The 23,950-nt window shown below is 42.8% G+C and overlaps 1 protein-coding gene across 1 annotated transcript in view; it reads left to right on the forward strand.

The window, feature by feature from the left end:
- The window catches only part of LOC140467419 (N-fatty-acyl-amino acid synthase/hydrolase PM20D1-like), a 79,738-nt gene that overhangs the window by 37,832 nt on the left and 17,956 nt on the right, over positions 1-23,950 (forward strand). The window contains exons 6-8 of the mRNA XM_072563762.1: positions 3,714-3,789; positions 15,195-15,256; positions 21,212-21,290. Coding sequence (XP_072419863.1) covers positions 3,714-3,789; positions 15,195-15,256; positions 21,212-21,290 — 217 coding nt within the window. The remainder of the gene's footprint in view (positions 1-3,713; positions 3,790-15,194; positions 15,257-21,211; positions 21,291-23,950) is intronic.

Here is a 23,950-nt window from a genome sequence, read left to right on the forward strand (position 1 = left end):
GCTGTCACAGGTGGATGGAGAAACTAACACGACATAGTTTTGAAGAAGACAAGGGAGCTAATTATTAAGTGTCTTGGTTCATATTTATCCCTCACTAGAAGAAACGCAAATAGTTTTTCTGCTCATTGCTGCTTGTGGGATCTTGCTGTGCAAAGTTGTTTGCTACGTTTCCACGTGGCAATAGTGTCAACATTTTTCATAAGCACTCCATTAGCTGTGAAGCACTTTGGAATGTCTGTAGATGCTATGCAAATTTAAGTCTTTGCACCCATTTTGGCAACCTTCCAAATGCACCCCAGAGTCAGAGCTCCACTCCTACCCGCCCACATTCCTGTGTGAATCCATCTTGCACCACCAGCCATGAGTCAATTAATAAGTATTCATGGTGGAATCTCTCAAACTATTTGCTCTGCTTGATGTTGCCCGTGCTGCACAGCGTTCAAAATTTACAGATGCCCACAACCAAATGGGGGGAACCACACTTAAAAATCAAAGGACAGGAAGGATGTGAAAAACCATTCGTGCGATGAAAGAAAAAATGTGGGATCCACAATCACTGACATTTGTTTGAGTTCTTAGAAAGTCCTCCCTTCAAAACTGCTTTTGCTCCTGCGGAGTTTCCTTCTCTTTATGGCCAGAGACTGGGATTAAAAACATAATTAAACGTAGAAATCCTGATTTTAGCTCAGGCTAGGGTGAGTAGACCAATGAGGGCGGTGGGGTTAGATGAATTCTAGACTGTCTGCCCATCCCGAGGCACCGCCAATGAAGGCTCAGACCTTGCACAGGATCTTCTGATCCTGCCAGAGGTCCCCACCCAGTCTACAGGCAGGAGCAGGGCTTTGGGCAGCAGTCACTCTTGAGTAATGGTCCTGGGGAGTCAGATTATGGGGATAGGACAGGAGGCCAACACAGCTGGCAATGGGGCAGCTTGGAGGTTGGATAAGGAAATCTCAACGTTTTTTTCTAGAGCCTGGAGGAGTTCATTTTATAGACAAGGAAATCAACAACTTCCTAAGTGTTGATTTTTCCAGTTCATTCACAGGATTTGGGCTTTGATTGCTAGGCCAGTGTTTATTACTGAGAAGGCGGTTAAGAGTCAACAATATTGAAGTGGGTCTGGAGTCACATGTAGGCTACACCAGGTGAAGATGGCAGTTTCCTTCCCTAAAGGGCATTAGTGAACCAGATGTTTTTTTTTCCTACCAGTCAGCAATAGTTTCATGAACAACATTCGATACTTGGATCTTGATTTTTATTGGATCAGATTCCACCACCTGCCCAAGTGGGATTTGAACCCAGGTCCCCAGAACTTTGGATTAATTGTTTAGTGATAACACCACAAGGTCTCCAGCTTCCATTTCTGGGTAGTTCTGATCCCAGATTGTGTGACAAAGACGTATTGGCCTCCCCACTCATGCCTGCGCTGAAAATTATATTGCAGCCCAATCTGTATGCTTAACACAGGGCGTTCCACTCACCACCCCCTGGGAGCTACAAATCCCGGCTTAAAGCAGGAGGTTAGAGGACATCCCATTTTGGGGAGTGGGGTAAGCCACTGCTGCGATTTTAACTGCAATTTTGTGGGCGGCACGGTGGCACAGTGGTTAGCACTGCTGCCTCACAGCGCCAGAGACCCGGGTTCAATTCCCGCTTCAGGCGACTTACTGTGTGGAGTTGGCACATTCTCCCCGTGTCTGTGTGGGTTTCCTCTGGGTGCTCCGGTTTCCTCCCACAGTCCAAAGATGTGCAGGTCAGGTGAATTGGCCATGCTAAATTGCCCGTAGTGTTAGGTAAGGGGTAGATGTAGATGTAGGGGTATGGGTGGGTTACGCTTCGGCGGGGCGGTATGGACTTGTCAGGCCGAAGGGCCTGTTTCCACACTGTAAGTAATCTAATCTAACTGTCTGCCAACTTATTTTCTGCTGGATTAACATAGGATCTTCGGAGTTCCACTATCCAGAAGGATATTGCGTTTTGACTCAACTCAGGTGTTTGTTTTAGGTGGACGCAGACTGCAGGGCAATGAACGGGATCCAGTATAGGCCTGGATCAGCCCCAGAAACTCTTCAACACACCCTTTCCTGGTTGGCCCAGGAAGGACGCTGATCATTTCTGCTCCAGCACCTTCGGCAGGATGGAATGGTGGGGCACAGTTAGTTGCTCTCACTTTCCTGGCTGTGTCAAGATGTGAAACATGTGCCCACACCCCGTGCCATGTGAATAAGATGATTCCACACTGACCACAGATCAGCCGCGAATGTTGCCCGTGTTCTTCTGACTGGGGGCCAGGACGAGAACTATCTATATCTCTGTTCCATGGGTGGGAAACTTCATTTTTCAGACCCCATCTTCTGCTTCCAGATTGACTCACTGCTGTACTGAAACGACAAAAAGCCAACTTTATTTCCCAAGCACAAGTCACAGTCTTTGCTCACTCTTAAACCTATTGAATGGGGAAAAAATTTTTTTCATCTTGCAGCCTTTGTCTGGCATTTAGCTACTTTGGTGGTCATGATATATTAATACTGTGACAGAGATATTTCCTACCTCCTCTGATATTGTCCATCGACGTGGGTGGCTTCATTTACATAGTCATTAGCTTATTTATGTAATCTGCTTTTCGGATTTTCAGTATTATTACACAAACAATACTGCAAGCCTCCCACCGTTTGAATGGTGAAAAGAAAGCCTTCATATGTATAGCACCATTCATGACTGCCGAATGCCCTAAAGCATTCACAGCCAAACAAATACATTTGAAATGTTGTCACCATAGCAATGTAGGAAACTCAGCAGCCAAACTGCACACAGCAAGCTCCCACAGACGGCAATACATCAACGATCAGAAAATCTGTTTCTGTAGAATTGATTATGGGCTAAGGACAGTGGGGGGGAATGTTCTCTACACTCTTCAAAATACTGCCATGGGATCTTTTAGATCTTGGGGTTATGGAAAGGGTCTTGGTTTAAAATCCGATCAAAAAGACAGCTCTTATGACAGCACAGCACCATCCTCTGTCTTACACTACAGTGTCAGCCTTGACTTTGAGGCTTCAATCCTGGACTAAGCTTTGAACCTGCAGTTGCTTGGCTTACAAAAAAAAAGAGAGCTACTCATTGAACCATGGTTCAAACACATCACGAAACCTCCTCTAAATCCATAAAATGTGCATAGATAACCCAAGATTTAACTTTACCCAATACTTAAGACCCACATTGAATGAGACAATAATGCAATTCCTGGGAAATTCTTTGACACCTCAACAATTCAATGTAAGAAAAATTGGCCAACGACCAACAGACCTTCTGTCTTCAGAATTATAAGACCAAAGATTTTGAGCCATGTAGACATTCTAAGTCAAGAGTGTGGTGCTGGAAAAGCACAGCCAGTCAGGCAGTATCCGAGGAGCAGGAGAATCGACGTTTTGGGCATAAGCCCTTCATCAGGAATGAAGCCCTCCGATTTATCTCTCAGCCCTCCCCGCCCCACAAACCTCATTCCTGATGAAGGGCTTATGCCTGAAACGTCGATTCTCCTGCTCCTCGGATACTGCCTGACCGGCTGTGCTTTCCCAGCACCACACTCTCGACTCTGATCTCCTCCATCTCCAGTTGTCACTTTTTCCTAGACATTTTAAGAAGCAAAGGTCCGCCAATATTTATAACAGCACTTTGTAAGAATGCCTAAACCTATTTTTCCTTATTTCTAGACTGGAAAAGAACCCAATGCCTAGAATGTTTGGACAAGGACCAGAACGTGGATTGTTTGAACACCTGAGTCCTCAGGTATGTTTTTGTCTGCAAAAATGTTGATCATGTGCGATAGAAGGCCTAATCTATCGTGCTTCAGACAGGAACATTCCCGTGTTTATTTCAATAGACAATGATTTAAGTACAGTTGTATTTCTAGACAGTGATTTTTGTCTTTTTGCTTTCAGTCATGGGAAGTATCATGTGAAAGCATGTATTGGTTAACTACATCAGGTAACGTCATTTGTTCTGATGATTGAAGATTATGGCGCAGTAATTTTGCAGTTACCACTGTTCAACCTATTGCAGTAATGCGATGAAAGCCAATAATTAATTCTCACAATTGAACTTTGTGCTTTGGTCCAACTACCAGTTGCTGCGTGTTAGATTTGTCAGAATGCCTTGCCTATGCTTAGCCCTGGAATTAGGCTGAGTTGGGTAGGTGGAGTGCAAGGAGGTTCATATAGTTTATCAATACCATCATTGAACAGTTGACCCAAATGGCCAGCGCCCATACTATATGTTCTATATATTGCTATACATGGGACTCCCCCAGATCTCTAGATCTTGCTTTGATTTCTGGTAAATAGCCTAAGGCAGCATAACAAATCTATTATATCATTGTCCATGTAATATATAATTGGAGATGCAGTCAAAAAAGTTTTGATCATATGTTGTTTTGTACAGAGTGAATTGTTGTGAAAATCAGAATGTTAGTTACTGGCGTCTTTTGTAAATACTTAACCAGTAAATAAATTTGATAATTTAATTTTGACAAATTAATTAGAATTCTTTTGAGGTGGTAATAAGCAGGATAGATAAGGGGGAAGCAATTGATGTTATATATTTGGCTTTTCAGAAGATGTTCGATAAAGTACCATACATTGGACTACTTAAGAACATGAAAGGCCCATGTTATTGAATGTATGATATTAACATGGATAGAGGATTGGCTAATACAGTAGAAGAGAGAGTTATGATAAAGGGGGGCATTTCCAGGAAGGCACCTTTAACTAGCGGAGTGCCATAGCGATCAGTACTGAGTCACAATTATTTGCAATATATTGTTGACTTGAATGAGAGAAGTGAATGTATTATCACCAAGTCTGTAGATGACACAAGTGAGTATAGACTGATTAATCAAGTGTGCAAAAAATAGGCAGATGGAATAAAATGTTTGAAAATGTGAGGTTATGCACTTTGGTGTGAAGAATAGAGAAATTTAATATTATTTAAATGGAGTAAGATTGCAGAAAGCTGCAGCATAGAGGAATGTAAGGGTCATTGTGAATGCTAGCTTTTTGTGATCCATACAAATTAAGTGGGTAAAAGGCAATGTAAATGTAAAGTTGGCTTTTGTTTTAAAGGGATATCTTCTGGGCAACTTCCTCACAGGATGAGCTCTTGACTTCATTCATGCCATCATAGAGATGATGACAAAAATAAAGCGAAAGGCCAGTTACCACAAGCTTAAGATCATAAGAAATAGGAACAGCAGTAGGCCGCTCAGCTTGTTCTGCCATTCAATAGGATAGTGACTGACCTGACATTCCTCATGTCCACCTTCCTGTCCTTTCCCTGTAACCCTTCATTTTCAGACTGATCGACAATCTATTTCAGCCTTAAATATACACAAGAACACTGCCCCCACAACTCTCTGTACCAACGAATTCCAATGACTCTCAACTCTCTGAGAGATTAAATACTTCCTCATCTCAGTCTGAAGTTGGTTTCTTCTATTCTGAAACTAATCGTCTGGCCTTAGTCTCTCCCATCGGGGGAAGTCTCCGCTCAGCATTTACCCAGTCAAGCCCCTTCAGAATCCTATATGTTTGAATAGAATTCTTCATTCTTCTTAAGTCCATTGAGTAGAGTCACTAACCGTTTAGCCTTTGCTGATAAAACAGTCCTCTGTACTAGGGATCCTCCTAGTGAACCTTCTCTGAACTGCCTCCAGTGGAATATCTTTCCTTAAATAAGGGACCAGATCTGATCTCACCAGCTCCTTGTACAGTTGCAATAAGACCTGCTGCCTGGTGTCCCAACCCCCTTTCGTTAGCTTTCTGCGTTTTGTGCACAAGTACCCCAAGTCCCTTTGTGTTGCAACTTTCTGCAGTTTTTTTCTTCATTGAAGCTTGTTGATTTTTAATCAGTGAGGGAATCAAGGGTTATGGGGAAAAGGCAGGAAAGCGGAATTGAAGATTATCAGATCAATCAAGATCTCATAGAATGGCGGAGCAGAATTGATGGGCCAAATGGCCTACGTAGGCTCTTATGTCCACCACCATTGCCACCACTTCTGCAACCTATTTGTCTAAACTAACATGATACAAAGAAAAGTGGATGCTGGAAGGAGATGGTGACAGCTTTAGTAGCATTATGGCTAGGTTGTTAATCCAGAGAAAGTGAGGACTGCAGATGCTGGAGATCAGAGTCAAGAGTGTGGTGCTGGAAAAGCACAGCAGGTCAGGCAGCATCCAAGGAGCAGGAACATCGACGTTTTGGGCATAAGCCCTTCCTGATGATGGCAGAATTTGAATTCAATAAAAATCTGGAATTAAGAGTCTAATGATGATCATTGTTGATTGTCAGAAAAATCCATCTGTTTCACTCATGTCCTTTAGGGAAAGAAACTGCCATCCTTACTTGGTCGGACATGCATGTAACTCCAGAACAATATAGTTGACTCTTAACTGCCCTCGAGGCAATTAGGGATGGGCAATAAATGCTGGTGATGCCCTTATGCCATGAATGAATAGAGAAAGAAACTAAAACAGAAATTGCTGAAGAAATGTTAACTCTGCCTTCTCTCCACAGATGCTGCCAGACCTGCTGAGTATCTCCAATAATTTGTTTCTATTTGTTTACAGATTGTCTTCATCTTTGCTATAGAGTGATTTTAAAAAGAGAAAAATACTGTCAATGTGGGTTCTGAAATGGGACGGAATTTCAACAGAATATCTTATAACCTTGATCACAATTTAGTAAGTCAGGGAAGGAATGCAAACAGCCATTTGTGCTATTTTTTTTCAATGACTGACTTTTCTATCAGACATACAAAGAACTTCCACAAAATACCACAGAAATTCCAATAATAGTTTTCTTTTCATGTTAATGATTGCATTGACTCTGGCTCTTGGCATCATAGATTTTATACTTTAATCATGCAGTGAAAGATCAGAGATATGAAGTGGTTTGAAGCACAATATGTACAACCCCACTCTGAAAAAAACGTTTTATCATTGCGCTATGCAGCTGCACGAGGAGTCAGCTGGTTTGCATTAGAATAAAACATGTTGAAAATTAGTTCAATGCAGTGTTTCAGGATTAAGTTATCTTATCTTTCTGAAAAGTCCCATGTTGCAAATTCCTGAAAATTACTTCCTGTATTTCTAGCATTAAGCTCCCAGCACATTGATGTTTTCAAACTGGGTTCCATGAAGAGCAAAAGTAATATTTCCCTGAACTGCAGCGTTTGTGTTTCAATGAACTTGGTTGTTGTTTCTTTTATGTAAATCTGCAACTTACAGCTCAGCACCAACTGCTGCCTGTATCCTTACAGAGCACATTTTTATGAGTAATTATAGGAAATACATAAATTTTTTTGCATTAGTGATCCCTCAGTAATAGTCAATTGGATACATTTTTCAGCCCAGTATGTGCAAACCTTGTAACTAGAAACTAAATATTGCCTAGAAATAAATGATACGGATATATTTAACAAAATATGAAATTAGAATCATGAACGTTTAACGCAGAAAAGGAAGGCCATTGGGCCCAATGATCCAATGGCTGACGAGTAGCTATTGTTATATCCTGGGGCAATGTCCCTCAGTTTGTTACGGTTTGCAGACAGGACACCCCAAACCATTAAAGTTCTGGCTGAGGAAGGATACACTGGCTCCCCCTTTTCATTCATCCACTCCTCTGGTTGGTCATAACAAGGTTAATTTAAAAAGTTTGGGATACCTTTCTCTTAGATCAAATGAATGTGTGCTTCAAATGAGGCCAGTTGAACCAGGCTCCCTTTAGTTAACAAAAGGATGAGGTTATTTGTTACTAACCATGAGAAGAAATAATAGCACAACACATGCATACACACAGATTAGGATTAAGAAGAAAAAAAGACAAAGGTTAAAAAGATGATCAGTCTCTGAACAGTTCATGAAGAGTGCATAGAAAAACGGTGGATGTTACCGGTCATGTAAAAGTTGGTAATTGAATGGTCAATTTCAGAATTCTAAGCCTTGTTGATTGAAATTTTCTGATCCTGGTTCCTTTCAACAGTGCCTGGCTGGCAGTACCTTAGATTAGGAGAGGGTCTTTTCCTTTCATCACCTGCCGTCCAGGGGTGCGTTAGGGCTGTTCTTCACTCAAAAATATGTCCAACTTTGTCTTGGAAATATTCAGTAGCTCAGCCTCCACTGCTCACTGTGGAATGGAATTCCAAGCCGTTCTAGCCACTTTCAAGAACCAGTGGGCATTCACTCCGACGACCCTCAGTTTCTTTTTAATGTGCTTCTATCTCGTCAAGTCTATCAGACCAATAGTGGCTGAGTGGCCACATTCTCACCGTAGGTCTACAGAGCCTTTGGTGTGTCATCTCAGCAGGCATTTCAGTGGAGTACTACACTGTCTGTTTGAGGAAACATAACTTAATCTATTCTATGTTGAGAGTGTGTGCTGGAAAAGCACAACAGGTCAGGCATTCCTTCATCAGGAATGCCCGAAACGTCAATTCTTCTGCTCCTCTGATGCTGCCTGACCGGCTGTGCTTTTCCAACATTGCACTCTCGACTCTGATCTCCAGCATCTGCAGTCCTCACTCTCTTCTTAATCTATCCTATGTTTGACTTTACACATTAGGTGTACCTTTAACATTTGTTAGAAATTAGTGGCTATTGAAAAATCTGGTATGCTGCCCATTTCCCAGTTGGATCTTACAGTAATGATGTGATTGAATAAATCAATATTAAAGGTCTCACTGGTTGGCTTGAACGCATTATGTAATAGTATGTTTAAGAATTAATTTGCATTTGGAGAGGCAGGAATTAATCAAGAACAATCAGCATGGTTTTATTAAGGGGAGGTCGGGTCTTACCAACTTGATTGAATTTTTCTAAGAGGTGACCAGATTTGTCAATAACAGCGATGGTTTTGATGCTACTTAGATTTCAGCAAGTCTTTTGATAACGCCCAGGATGGGATATTTATAGCAAATATAAGAACCCATGGGACACAAGGAAATTTGGCAAATTGCATCCACAATTGGCTGAGTGGCAGGAAGCAGAGAGTGAGGTTTGAGATGTGTTTTCTGGCAGAATATCTGTGCCAAATGGGGTCCCACAGGGGTCGGTGTTGGGGCCCTTGGTGTTTGTGGTTTATATAAATGATTTGGACTTGAGTGCAGGAGGGTTGCTCAGTAAGTTTGCCAATGATACAAAAATTGGTTGAGTGGTAAGCAGTGAGAAACATAGCGTTAGATTACTGGAGGGTACAGATGTGCTGATGAGATAGGCTTGATCAGTGGCAAATGGAATTCAATCCAGATAAAGGTGAGGTGATGCACTTGTGCAGGACAAACAAGGCAAGGGAATACATGATGAACAATAGGATCCAGGGAAACACCAAGATTCAGAGAGACCTTGGTGTGTCTATACATTGGTCCCTTAAGGTATCAGGACAGGTGAATAAAATGGCTAAAAAGGAGTATGGGATACTTGCCTTTATTAGCTGAGACTTAGCATTTAAGAGCAAGGAGATTCTGCGGGAACTGTATAAAACGTTGGTTAGGCCAGAGTCAGAGCACTGAGTACACTTCTGGAATCCACATTATAAGAGGGATGTGATATCACTGGAAATGGAGAATGAGATTTCCCGTGATGTTGCCTAGACTGGAGAAATTGGATAGCCTGGGTTGTTTTCCTTTGAGTAGAGAAGGCTGAGGGGGGACGTGGTTGAGATGTATATAATTATGTGAGGCACAGATAGAGTACACAGGAAGGAACCTTCTCCTTGGTAGAGGCATCAATGACCAGGGAGGCACAGATGTAAGAGAAGGGGTGGGAAGTTTAGAGGAAATGAGGAAAGCTTTGCACTTGGAGGGTGATGGGGATCTGGAATTCACTGCCTGTAAGGCTGGTAGACAGGCAGGGGGCTGGAAGAACACAGCAAGTCAGGCAGCATCGGGGGTGGAGAAGTTGACATTTCAAGTGTAACCCTTCCTCAGGACTGTAAGGGTGGTAGATGCAGAAACCTGCATAACATTAGAGAAATATTTAGATGTGCATTTGCATACCCAAGACATGCAAGAATGCAAGTGCTGGAAAATGGGTTTAGAATAGTCAGGTGGTTGTTTTAATCAGCCATGAACTCAGTGGAAAAAGGGAACTATTTCCATGCTGTAGATCTCTGATTGTACACCTCTAACTGTATGAACAAAATCTTCAGTTGTACATTTTATGCCTTTGGAGACTGAGTTGCAAAGTATTTCTAAATAATTACCTACTTGTGATTATTCTGACTCTTTCACATCGTTCATTCACCTCAGTCCCAGCAAGGATGTTACCATCCCCCATGAGGAGCTGAGTAGAGTTTCATTTGTAATGCTGAAATGTTAATTTAGTTTTCATGGCATTCAGTCCCAACCCCCCTACTCCCACCCCCTCTGTCCCCCTCACCCCCATCCATCTCTCTGAGCACGATATTATCTACTGGAAGGGTCTAGAGTGTGGCCAAACAAAATGAGGTGGGTGACAACTTCACATCAGATCAAGAGGTCACTCGAGTAGCAAAGACGAATCCCCTCATCGTTGTTTGGCAGCAATGTCATTTTCCCAGCCTTGCAATATAGTTTCTAGGAAACATGACAGCTCCAGGCTGGTTCTCCATCTGGTTTGATATCACGATCCATTTGGACTCACCTAGGAGAAAGTGAGGACTGCAGATGCTGGAGATCAGAGTCAAAAGGTGCAGCGCTGGAAAAGCACAGCCGGTTAGGCAGCATCCGAGATGCAGGAGAGTTCGTGTTTCGAGCATAAACTCTTCATTAGGAGAGTTTTCTTTTGACTCCCCAGTGTCTCTCCGTGACCAACAATGTACAAGTCAGGACTGTAATGGAGTACGCTCCAATTTGCTGCGGTTTCAACAACACCTGATGATGAAGAGCTTATGCTTGAAATGTCGACTCTCCTGCCGCTCGGATGCTGCCTAATCAGCTGGACTTTTCCAGCACCACACATTTGGAGTTACTCCAAACTCTCCCTGTTGGCAGCATTAAGCACTAGGTTTAATAAGCCACAAGTTAATTTAAGATTGAAATAAATAAATTAATCAATACATTTTGCTGGGATTTCTGCTGTAGTGATTGGAACGAGATCAGCCAGCTGAGCCTTATACATTATGAATTCCCTGATTTGGGCTGTTAATCTGGTCCAATCGGGGATCCCTGGCTGCCATACAAAAAGGGTGAGTGTCAGCGATACTGGCACGCTGTGCCTGACTATATACAAGGCAGTACTAAATGTCAAGGACTGTGGTAAATGATGGGATACCGGCCTCTGTGGAATGATTTTTTTCTTTTGTAAATTAACTTCCTAGCTCCTTGATGGCTAATAATTGGTTCTGGCCCATGAAATACCCAAGTGCCTTGTATGGGTGTGAGATTCTGGAGGCACTCTGGCCATTTGTTTTTGAAATAGAGATTTGCAAGTTTGATCTGGAAGCTGTGATCCACAGAGTGAATGTTGAAAACATGTTACGCGTCACGTACAGTCACTATGAATCCTGCCAAATTTCACTACACTTGTGTAATCATGACCCCAGCTTTTAAACCATGCATTACTTTTGTTTTGTTTTTGCAATGCAAATGTTGCCAGCGTGAGATTACTCATCCCTAATTTTCCAGCAAAGGTGAGGATGAGGGTGAGGGTGTTCCCAAACTACTGTTCACAATGAAGTTTCAGCATCTTAATCCTGTGGCAATGAAAGGTATATCTCCAAGCCAGACTGGTATGTAAATTAAAGGGAAATGTGGACATGATCGTGAGGAGAGTGGAAAACCATGAAGGGTGAAAACCCTTACTTTTCTTATCCTTCAGGGTGGGTCATTGGTTTTGTTGATACTTTCAAATGAGCCAAAGTTACTGTAGTGCACCTTTATAGACAGTACATTTGGCAGCTAGGGTGTGCCTTTGGTGGACAGAGTGAAGGTTTGAATCAGTGGATGGGATGCCAGTGAAGCATACTGCTTTGTTCTTGATAGAATCTAGCTTTCAGGTGTTGTTGAAACCACAGCTAGCCAGTGAACCAGAGATACTCTATTACAGTCCTGACTTGTGTATTGTTGGTCATAGAAACACTGGGGAATCAGGAGAAAACTCAGCTCCTATAAACTCGAGAAACTGTGCGCTTTGTGTCACTGATTTGCTTAAGTTCCCAGTCAATGGTTATCCACAGGATGTTGATCGTGGAGACCAGCAATAGCAATGCCATTGAGAATCAAAGGGTAGTGATTAACCTTGTCGCTCATTGTCAAAATGACCATCTCCTGTCACTTGTGAAACCAATTTTCATTTCATACAATGGCCAGCAATAATGGTAAGAATACCAAGTGCGATATTTGATAGGTTGCTCTGATGACAGTTGCTGGGGTTTTACTGTGATGAGGGTGTGGGTGTGGTGCAGATGATTTTCATTTTCCTTTACGGCTGCTGTTCCAACAGCAAAATTTAACTTGTTTAATTTGTGTGAATTTAGAATGCTGCGTTGCACAGGGAAACTGCAACATTCTGTGTAGCAGACAATGCCATGATAACCACTAGGGTTTTCCAATTTTTAAAACCAACAGCAAGGCAGTTGGTTGTCACACACAGTCTCCCAGCATCACTTCCACCCTGATTCTTCAGCTCCATTCTCCAGAATACTGTCATTGAATGCTGCAGTGCAGAAGGACCTCCTTCGTGTTTGCCAACCCTTTCTCATCTTTAAGTGCAGATCTGATCCATACAGTCCTTGTGGAGACAAAGTCTCACCTTCTCATTGAGGATAGCCTCCATCGTCTTGTGTGGCACAATCACCATGCTAAATGGGACAGACTTTGAACAGGTCTAGCAACTCAAGACTGGGTATTCATGACGTGCTGTGAGCCACCAATAGCAGCAGAATTATACTCCACAACCTCCAACCACATGGTTCAGCATGTCCCTCACTCAACCATTACCATCAGTCCTGGTTTAATGGAAAGTACAGGAGGGCATGCTAGGAGCAGCACCAGACTTGCCTAACAATGTGCTGTCAACCTAATAAAGTCACCAAACAGGACGACTGGCATGTCAAACAACATAAGCAACAAATGATGACAAAGCTGAGCAATCCCAAAGCCAACAGCAATCCAAGCTCTGTACTCTTGCCATATCCAGTTGTGAATGGTGAACAATTAAACAACTCACTGGAGAATGATGCTGTTCAACTATTCCTATCCTCAATGACGGAAGAGCCCAATTCATCAGTGAAAAAAGATAAGACTGAAGCTTTCACAGTAATCTCCAGCCAGAAGTGGCAAGTGGATGATCTAGCTCAGCCTCCTCCAGTGATCCCCAGCATTACAGATACAAATCTTTAGCCAAATCTATTCATTCCACATGATATCACAAAACGGAGGCACTGGATACTGCAAAGGCTATGAACCCTGACAACATTCTGGCAAGTGTACTTAAGACTGGTGTTCCAGAACTTGCTGCTTCCCAAGCCCAGCTTTTGCAGTACAGTGACAACATTGGCATCTACCCAAACATGTGGGAAATTGCCCAGATATGTCCTGTATATAAAAGCAGGACAAGTCCAATCTAATCAATTACAACCCTGTCAGTCTACATCAAGAGTAAAGTGATTATTTGGATTCCACCAGGACCTCTCAGTTCCTGACCTCATTGCAGTCTTGGTTCAAACATGGACAAAAGAGCTGAATTCCAGAGGGGAGGGGAGAGTAACAGCCCTCGACATCAAGGCTGCATTTGACCCAACGTATCATCAAGGAGCCACGGTGGCACAGTGGTTAGCACTGCTGCCTCACAGCGCCAGAGACCTGGGTTCAATTCCCGCCTCAGGCGACTGACTGTGTGGAGTTTGCCCATTCTCCCCGTGTCTGCGTGGGTTTCCTCCAGGTGCTCCGGTTTCCTCCCACAGTCCAAAAATATGCAGGTCAGGTGAATTGGCCATGCTAAATTGCCCATAGTGTTAGGTAAGGGGTAAATGTAGGGGTATGGGTGGGTTGCGCTTCGGCGGGTCGGTGTGGACTTGTTGGGCCGAAGGGCCTGTTTCCACACTGTAAGTAATCTAATCTAATAGACTCTGGATTTGTATTCGATGGAGTATAGAAAGTTGAGAGGCGATCTGATTGAAACTTACAGAATACTGAGAAGAAAGAGCTGAGAAGCCTAGATATACTTGATGTAAAGACGATGTTTCCACTAGTAGGAGAGACTAGGACCCAAAGGGCATGGTGTCTGAGTGAAAGATATCTCTTTAGAGATGAGAAGGAATTTGTTCAGCCAGCTGATGGTTAATCTGTGGAACTCATTGCCAGAGAAGACCGTGGAGTCCAAATCATTGAGTGTATTGAAGACAAAGATAGGTAGGTTCTTGATTAGTGAGGGGATCAAGGCTTAACAGGAGAAGCAGGAAATGGGGTTGAGAAACATATCAGCCATGATTGAATGACAGAACAGACTTGATGGGCTGAATGGCCTAATTCTACTCCTGTATCTTATGGTGTTAAGATCCTGGGGCTCCTTCTCTAATTGCATTCAGGTGGCTATATCTGCACCAAATGGACTGCAGTGGTTCAAGAAGGCAGCTCACTACCACTTTCTCAAGGATAATTCGGAACAGGAGCGAATTTTAACAAAATGAGGGAACTCCAGAGTGTGGAATTTAACTGGTTAAACACTAAAACTGAGACTTTATGCATTGTTTAATGATACACATCATAAAGGTAAAAGGTTACCATGAAGCCCCACCTTCCCAACTCTCCCCTTGTCTGAGGCAGACCGATCTAAGGCTCAACTCAGCACTAGTCATGTCAGTCTCATGAGAGAGCAGCTCCATGGTTCTCTGGGACCTTTATACAAAAGCATCATTAAAACATGCAATCAAACAAACATGGTGTAAATGGATGAGTGCCTTTGGATATTTTATTACATTGAAGGAGCTCTGCAAGTGTGAATCTGTGGCTTTGCACGGGAGAAAAAGGTGCAAGGTCCACATGTTAGTGCCAGGTATTGTTAGAGCCTGTGCCTTAGTACAAGGTATGATTCAAGCCGGTGTTAGTCCAAGGCATAGTTAGAGCCCCTGTGGTAGTACACAAGGACAGATGGAGTAACGAACTCTACTAACACTGGGAATGTTTGTCATCTTAACTGTCATTCCTTCCTGTTTTACAGCTCCGCTTCCCTCTGAACATGGTCATGGCCAACCTGTGGCTGTTTTCTCCAATTGTTAGCAGGTAGGTAATGATCACAAAATGACACAAAATATTATTGACTTAGGGTCTTGTAGTACAGTGTTCCTATCTCGAGGCAAGGAGGTCTGGATTTAAATCCCACCTGCTCCAAATATGTATTAAAAATGTCCATTAAAAAATCTGCACAGGCAGGAATGACTGAATGATCTGTCTGAAATGTACAGTGGAGAAACAGACCTCTATAAAACGGAAAGGTAGCAATATCAAGAAGATGTGAACAAAAGCAGCAAATGGAAAATAATGTGGTGCAGATTCTGAGATGGGAAATGTGTGAGGTATTGAGAAAAGACAAAATCAGGAACTAGCAACTCAGGAGGTCAGTGAAGATTGTGGGAGCATTGAGTGAAGCGGCTGAAGAGAGATTGAAATGGTTGTGGTCACCTGCTATGGGGAGTGAGAGTGTGAGAGGACGTGTAGTGATGGAGGCGGGATTGCCAGGATGGAAGAGGAGGAAGACCGAACAACAGATGAGAGGATGCCGTGGTGAGAGATTTGAATGCTGTGGGATTGGAACGGTGGTTGGCAGGAGAAGCTGGAGAAAGGTAATAACTAACCCAAACAAAATGGAAGCAGTGGAAAGAAGGAAAGCAGTAATCAGCCAGTTGGCTCTGTCATAGAGTCATACAGCCTGGAAACAGTCCAGGCTGAACATAATCCCAACCAGTCCATGCTGAACATAATCCCAAACTAAACTGGTCCCACCCGCCTGCACTTGGCTCATATCCCTCCAAACACTTTTGATTCGTGTGCTTATCTAAATGTCTTTTAAATGTTGTAACTGTCAATTCATGGCCAGTTTTATACTCCACAACAGTCTCCCTCTGAACTTCATGACCTAACTTGAAAATAGTGAGGACTGCAGATGCTGGAAAGTCAGAGTCGATAAAATGTGGAACTGGTAAAAGCACAGCAGGATCAGGTGGCATCAGAGGAGCAGGAGAGTCGATGTTTCGGGCAGGACCCTTCGTCAGGACTCAAGAACACACTCTATCTACACCTTCCTTGAGCGACACATTGCTGGTGTTATCATAGCCATCTGCTGTAGCAAAAAACCATGCAGTGTGTTATCGGAAAGAGTTATTCAAACTTCTTCCAGGTGTTCTTCCCATGTATGACAGACAAAAGACAGAGAATCACTTCAGAATTTAATTAAACACAAACCCTTTATTTAACTCTCTAGGTAGCAATACAAAACATATTCATTGCAACCTTTAATTTTTACCTCATCTAACTCAACTTCATCTTTAGCTCACTTCATTTAACTTCACTTTAACTTAATTCACATTTACCAGTAACTCTAACTTTAACTTGAAAAACTTGGTTTAAAACAAATAGCACCCCGATTCAAATGAAGCAGCCCCCAGTGCAGATGTTTGCCTTATGGTTCTTTATCTCTCTGACAATCACATCAGGGGAACATACGTCACGAATATGGGTCTCGAGTGGTCACAATGGAAAATTAACTTTATCCCAAAGTGTGCTCACCTTTCCAGAAACTTCAATGGCACTCAGCCAGTAAATTGACCGAAACCTAATTCCAATATTCAATCCCAGATGGGATCGAGTGGCTATGGCTACCATACCACCAAAAATGGGTCACTCAAGAAAAGCGTGGATAGAGTGTGTTTTTGAGTCCTGATGAAGGATCCTGCCTGAAACTTCGACCCTCCTGCTCCTCTGGAGAACCTTATACCGTTCTCCATATAAGGTGATAGTGGTGCCAGTATGCTTGTCAAACCACTATGGCACCTCCTTTATTTGGTCAACAGGAACCGGCAGGTCATAGCTTACAGGACAGGACCCAACATGTCCCGACTGCAGTTTTAAACTAGCTTGGCCAAAGTTCCTAGCATGCTTGATTGTAGTTCTTAATGAGTCTCGTAGCCATTTCTGCTGCTATCCGCCTGACCACAAGTGGATTTCCCACCATGATATTGAATCATTTCCCCAGCCCTCAATTTCAGCCCAAGTAATCATTATTTCTGGAAAAACAACATAGAACTTAGGAACTGGAGTAGGCCTTTCAGCCCTTGAGCCTGTGCTGCCATTCAGCCTGATCGTGCTTACCTTTCTCAACGCCATATTCCCCTTTCTCTCCATAACCCCTTGAAGCCTTTGATATCCAAATATTTATTAATCTCTTTTTTGAATATCTCAATGATCTGGCTTCCATAGCTTTCTGTAGTAACAAATTCTATACGTTGAACATCTGTTTTGAACGAAGATGTATTTTCTAACCTCAGTCCTAAATGGGCCTACTCCACATCCCGAGACTGTAACCCCTGCTCTCGACTCCTCAAACAGGGAAGAACATCCTCCTGGCTTCTGTGCAGCCCTGTTAGAATTTTATGTATTTCAATCAAATCACTTCTCACTCTTCGAAATTGTCCACTCGAACCAATCTCTCCTCAAATGCCAGTCCAGCCATTGCTGGTGTCAGCCCAATGAGTCTCTGCTGCAGTTCCTCTATGGCAAGTATCTCCCAACTAAGGCAGGGAGACCAAAACTGCACTCAATACTCCAGGTGCGGTCTCACCAAGTCACTATAAATGCAAAGTTAAAAATCACACAACACCAGGTCATAGTCCAACAGGTTTATTTGGAAGCACTAGCTTTTGGAGCGCTGCTCCTTCATCAGGTGGTCATGGAGAATAAGATCATAGGACACAGAATTACAGAATTTATAGCAAAGGTTTATAGTGTGATGCAACTGAAATGATATAAAAACCTGGATTGTTTGTTAAGTCTCACCTTTATCAGGTTGGTTTCAGTTCTTTCATATGTAAATCCAAGAATGGCACAGTGGCACAGTGGATAGCACTTCTGCCTCACAGTGTAAGAGACCCAGGTTCATTTCCTGCCTCAGGCGACTGACTGTGTGGAGTTGCACATTCTCCCCATGTTTGCGTGGGTTTCCTCTGGGTGCTTTGGTTTCCTCTCACAGTCCAAAAATGTGCAGGTTAGGTAAATTGGCCATGCTAAATTGCCCTAGTGTTAGGTGAAGGGATAAATGTAGGGGAATAGGTCTGGGTTGTGGGTTGGTGTGGACTTGTTGGGCTGAAGGGCCTGTTTCCACACTGTAAGTAATCTAAAAAAAATTTTTGAAAATTATGTTCTCAAGTGAACTTTAACAATAGGTGCCATGTCAGCTCGGATAATGTATTGAAGGTGTGAGGCTAAGGTCTGTCTGTCTCTAGCCCAATTTTCAGACTGATTCTATTTCTAAAAAAGGGATTTACAGAATCTTACGTGGATTCATGCAGTTTTTGAGCAAACTGAAATGCAATTCTGCAAGTACAAATTCATCCCACAAACGTGTGTGTGTGTGTGTGTGTGTGTGTTGGGGGGTGGGGAAGGGATGGGGGGAGATGTGAATGTCTGTGAGACTGTGTAGATGTGTATGTGTGTGAGTGTAAAAGGCTGTGAGAGGGTGCTTGCATGGGTGTGAGTGTCAAGGGTGTGCGGGTTTGAGCATATGAGAGAGAGAGTCTGCGTGAGGGTATGGATCGTAGGAGTGTGTGTGTGTGGGCGCGCAATGCAGTGAGGTCACCTGTAATGTGACATGACTGGCACCTCCAAATCATGACTATAAGTGCAGGAAGACATCCCTATTTCTGAACACTATTCTCACACTGAAGGGCAACATGCCACTTGCCTTCCAAACAGCTTGCTGCAGCTGCCTGTAATATTTCAAAGAACCGTACAGCATAGGAACAGGCCCTTCGGCTCACCAAGCCTGTGCCAACACATGGCATCTTTCTAAACTAAACACCTTTTCTCTCAACACAGTCTGTAATCCTCTATTCCCTGGAAAAGCACAGCAGGTCAGGCAGCATCCGAAGAGCAGGGAAAATTGATGTTTCTGGCCGGAGCCCTTCATTCCTGAAACGTCAATTTTCCTGCTCCTGGGATGCTGCCTGATCTGCTTTGCTTTTCCAGCAACACACTCTCAACTCTGATCTTCAGCATCTGCCGACCTCACTTTCTCCTACCTCTATTCCCTGCCTATTCATATATCTCTCAAGATGCCTCTTAAACTTTGTTGTTGTATCTGCCTCCACCACCTCCTGACAACACATTCCAGACACTGCCCTCTGTCATATCTCCTTCAAAGTTCCCCCCAATTACCCTAAATCTATGTCCCCGAGTGATTAGCATTTCCGGGGAGAAAGATTCCAATTATCCATTCTAAACATGCCTCTCATACATCCATCAGGTCACCCCTCAGCCTCCAGCATTCAAGTAAAAGTGAACCATGTTTGTCCAATTTCTCCTCATAGCTAATACCCTCCAAACAAGGCAGCATCCCGATAATCCTTTTCAGAACCCTCTCTAAAGCCTGTACATCCTTATGGGAGTGTGATACAACATTCCAAATGTGGCCAAACTAAAATTCTATATAGCTGCAACATGAAATGCCAATTTTTTTATACCCTATGTCTCAACTGATGAAAGCATTTATGACCAGCTTATCCACTTGTGTTGTCACTTTAAGGGAACTGTGGACCTATACACCTAGATCTCTCTGTATGTAATGCTTCTAAGAGTTCTCTCATTTACTGTATACCTCCCTCCTGCACTATACCAACCAAAATGCATCACTTCATATTTGTCTGGATTACATTCCACCTGCTAGTTCTCCGCCCAAGTCTCCAGCCTATCTGTATCCTCTAACAATCCTCCTCACTATCCACAGCTCGCCCAATCTTTGTGTTGCCCACAAACTTAGTAATCATTGGTGTACAAGGACTCCCGGATCCCTTGGCTACTCCCCAAATTATCTCTATTTAAATGACGGTAAATTCAAAGAGTTTAGTTCAATAACAATAGAGGGAACAGTGGTATATATCCAGGGTGAGAGATTGTGTGAGACTTGCACTGGGCTATGAGAGTTGTTCTGACACCATTGCTGCTTCTAATGCGAGGGGCATGGTCATATGGGAGGTCAGTGCTCTTGAAGGAATTTTGCTGAGAATTCTGGGTTGTCCTCTGAGGAGGGGTCGAGTAGAATGGGAAGATATTTCTGGTGTTTAGAAAAATGAGAGCTGATTTCACTAAAGACACCAAGAGAGCCTGACATTGAATGCTGCCCCATGGATGAAGTGTCTAGAACAGGGGGTTGCAATCTCAGCAAAAGAGGTCAGCCATTTTGGACTGAGTTGAAGATAAATTTCTTCATGCAAAGAATGCCTTAGAACATAGAGATTGGGAGGAAGTGTAGGCTACTCAGTCCTTCATGCCTGCTGCACCTTCAATGAGATCACGCTGAGCTGATTTGCATACCACATTCAGGCCAGCCTCCAGTAAGCTTTCACCCCTCTTGCTGGTCAAGACTCTATATCTACCTAGGCCCTAAAAGTGTTTGAAGACTATTTCCATCACCTGTTGAGGGAGAGAGCGTCAAAGATTCACAACAACAAAAATTATCAGCATCTGTTTTAAATTACTTTTTGGCCCATATGTTTGAGATTCTCCCATGAAAGGAAACATCCTTTACAATTAAACCCCTCAGGAATTTTAGATGAATCTGACTGTGGCCACATCATCAAATCCTGACCAATCCTTATGACCTATAAAAACATACAAGCCAGAAAGTTGCACATGTTAGGAATTCTCTGGCATTTTTTATTCCAGACCAACCATGGTATAGTCAGTAGTTGAGCAAGTTCAATACTGAGAGGATTAATGTTTGGATATTAAAGAAATCAAGGGAATTGAGGAAATGACAGGAAAGTGGAGCTGCTATAAAAGTTGAGACATAAGCTCATTAAACATCAGAACACTCTCAAGGGGTTAAATAATTTAACCATGTTACTATCTTTCACTTTCCTATGAAGTGCCACAGTGCATCCTTTCCTGTTAAATTAGTACAGCTGGAGTACATGCAACAAAACGCTTAAAAACAAATGCTTTCTCTCTTATTCCTCTGTTGAACAGAATGATGGAGAAGAAACCAAGTACAAACAGTCTGGTTCGTACGACCACTGCAGTTACAGAGTTTTATGCTGGGATTAAGGTAAAAAAAAATCCACAACTTAATTTTGCAAATCAGGAGCTTTCTTTTTAAAAGCGTATTTTGGCATTTTATCATACTTGTTCTCAACTGCATTTGGCTTTTATCACTTTTTTTAAAAATGTGGGATGTGGAAATAACTGGCAAGACTAGCACAAATTTCTCATCTTAACTGCACTTGACCTGAGTCACTTTCTAGATCATTTCAGAGGGCAGTTAAGAGTCAACCATGTTGCTGTGGGTCTGGAGGTATTTGCTATTTGCATGTCAATGGTTGGCATGGTGACTCAGTGGTTAGCACTGCTGCCTTACAGCGCCAGATATCTAGGTACAATCCCACCCTCGGGCGACTGTCTGTGTAGTTTGCACATTCTCCTTATGTTTGCATGGGTTTCCCCCATGTGCTCCAGTTTTCTCCCACGATCCAAGATGTGCAGGTTGGGTGGATTGGCCGGGGATCGGGTGGATCTGTGTGGGCTGCTCTTCGGAGGATCAGTGCAGACTTGATGGGCTGAATGGCCTGCTTCCACACTGTAAGAATGCTATGATTCTCTGAAACAAATTGACAGGTTCCCTTCCCTGAAATGCATGAGTGACCCCAATTAGATATGGCAGCATTTGTGGAGAGAAAATCAGAGTTAATGGTTTGAGTTATAGAGTCATAGAACATAACAGTCAACAAATGATAGTTTCATAATCGATATTACTAAGATTAGCTTTCAACATCAAATTTACTAACATAATTCAAATTTCAACAGCTACCCAGTGGGATTTGAACCCATACTCCTGGAGTATTAGCTGGGGTCCTCTTGAGTGTTAGTCCATGGATATTACCATACTGCTCCCCTTTTGCTCTATATTTACCCAGGCTGTAAAAGTGTTTGAAGACTGTTTCCATCACCTTTTAAGGAAGAGAGCTCCAAAGATTCACAACAACAAAAAAATTATCAGCATCTGTCTTAAATTATTTAATGGCCCATATATTTAAGATTCTCCCACTAAAGGAAACATCCTTTACATCCTCCCTGTCAAAGCCCCTCAGGAATTTTAAATGAATCTGACTGTGGCCACATCACCATGTCCTGACCAATCTCTGACCTATAAAATCATACGAACCAAAAAGTTGCACGTTATTTCATTTTTATTCATTCACGGGATAAGGGCGTCACTGGCTTGGCTAATATTAATTACTACCCATCCCAGAGGGCAGTTAAGAATCAACCATTGCTGTGGGTCTGGAGTAACATGTAAGCTAGACCAAGTCAGGATGGCAGTTTCCTACCCTAAGGGGCATTAGTGAACCAGATGGGGCTTTTCCAATAGTTAGCAATGGATTTGTCACCATCATTAGATTCTTAATTCCAAATTCTGATTGAATGCAAATTCTGCAGGATTCAAAACCAGGTCCCTGAAATGTTACCTGAGTGTCAGAATTAACAGATGATTGTTAATACAATTAGGCTATCGCCTCCCCTTACAATGCAGCTTTAAAGAGCAAGATGTTATCATGAGTCATAAAAAAAATTTAAGATTATTTTAATATGTCTGAGGAATTTGGTTACTCTCAACTTTAATCACCAGAGGATTTGAGTGAATTGCGATAAATTATTAATGAGATATTTAATCAGTGCCCTGAGAAGGTGGAGAAGGTTCTTGAATCACTGCAGTCCATCTGGTGTTGTTGGGAAGGGATGCCTCAGGTTTCTGGCTCAGTGGAAGTGAAGGAACGGTGATATATTTCCAAACCAGGCTGGTGTGTGACTTGGAGGACATCTTGCAGACAGTGGTGTTCCAAAGTGTCTGCTGCCTTTGCTGACCCTTCAGAGGCCTAGATTGGAATGTGTTGTCAAAGGAGCTTTGATGAGTTACTCCACTGCAAGCCCCTTGTAGGTGGCACGGATCTCTGCCATTTCTGCCAGTGATGGAGGCATCAAAAATATTTATGGGGTGGATGGAATTCTGATCAAGTGGCATTGTCTACCTTAACTCCACATTTCCGACCCATTTACTATGTCCCATGATTCTCTTCGTAGCCAAGAAAGAGCAAGTGGAACATCCATTCTATTAATCAATCCCCTACACGCACCATATATCCACACATGAGCACTCTGGGCAAACCTCGACCTTTTACTCATTAACCCGGTTGAAGTCATTGTCAATCGCAGCCTTATAGCTTCTCATGAGCTTGCTTGCCCTGATAAGTCCTGCTAACATAATGCAGAGGATAGAATGCAGCCCAATAAACCTATCAGTGAAATTCATGGGATACAGTCTGGGACTTTCCCTGGAGTCTTTTATTTAATCAATTTTCCTAATAAATCAGTTTGGCGATGTTATTACACACCTCTGGAACAGATGAGACTTGAACCTGGGGCTCCCACTATATTCCATGGATCATGTGGCGAGTGTTCTGTCACTGTATAACAACAAAGGAGAGTTATACTGGTTCCTGGCTGAGGGGAGATTCCATCATACAATAAGATATAAAAGGGATCTAAGGGGCAACTTCTTCACACAGTGGGCGATACGTGTATGGAATGAGCTGCCAGAGGAAGTGGTGGAGGCTGGTACAATTACAGCATTTAAAAGGCATCTGGATGGGTATATGAATAGGAAGAGTGTAGAGGAATATGGGCCAAGTGCTGACAAATGGGACAAGTTTA

The sequence above is a fragment of the Chiloscyllium punctatum genome, chromosome 45 (genome assembly GCF_047496795.1).
Source record: "Chiloscyllium punctatum isolate Juve2018m chromosome 45, sChiPun1.3, whole genome shotgun sequence".
Classification (NCBI taxonomy): Eukaryota; Metazoa; Chordata; class Chondrichthyes; order Orectolobiformes; family Hemiscylliidae; genus Chiloscyllium; species Chiloscyllium punctatum.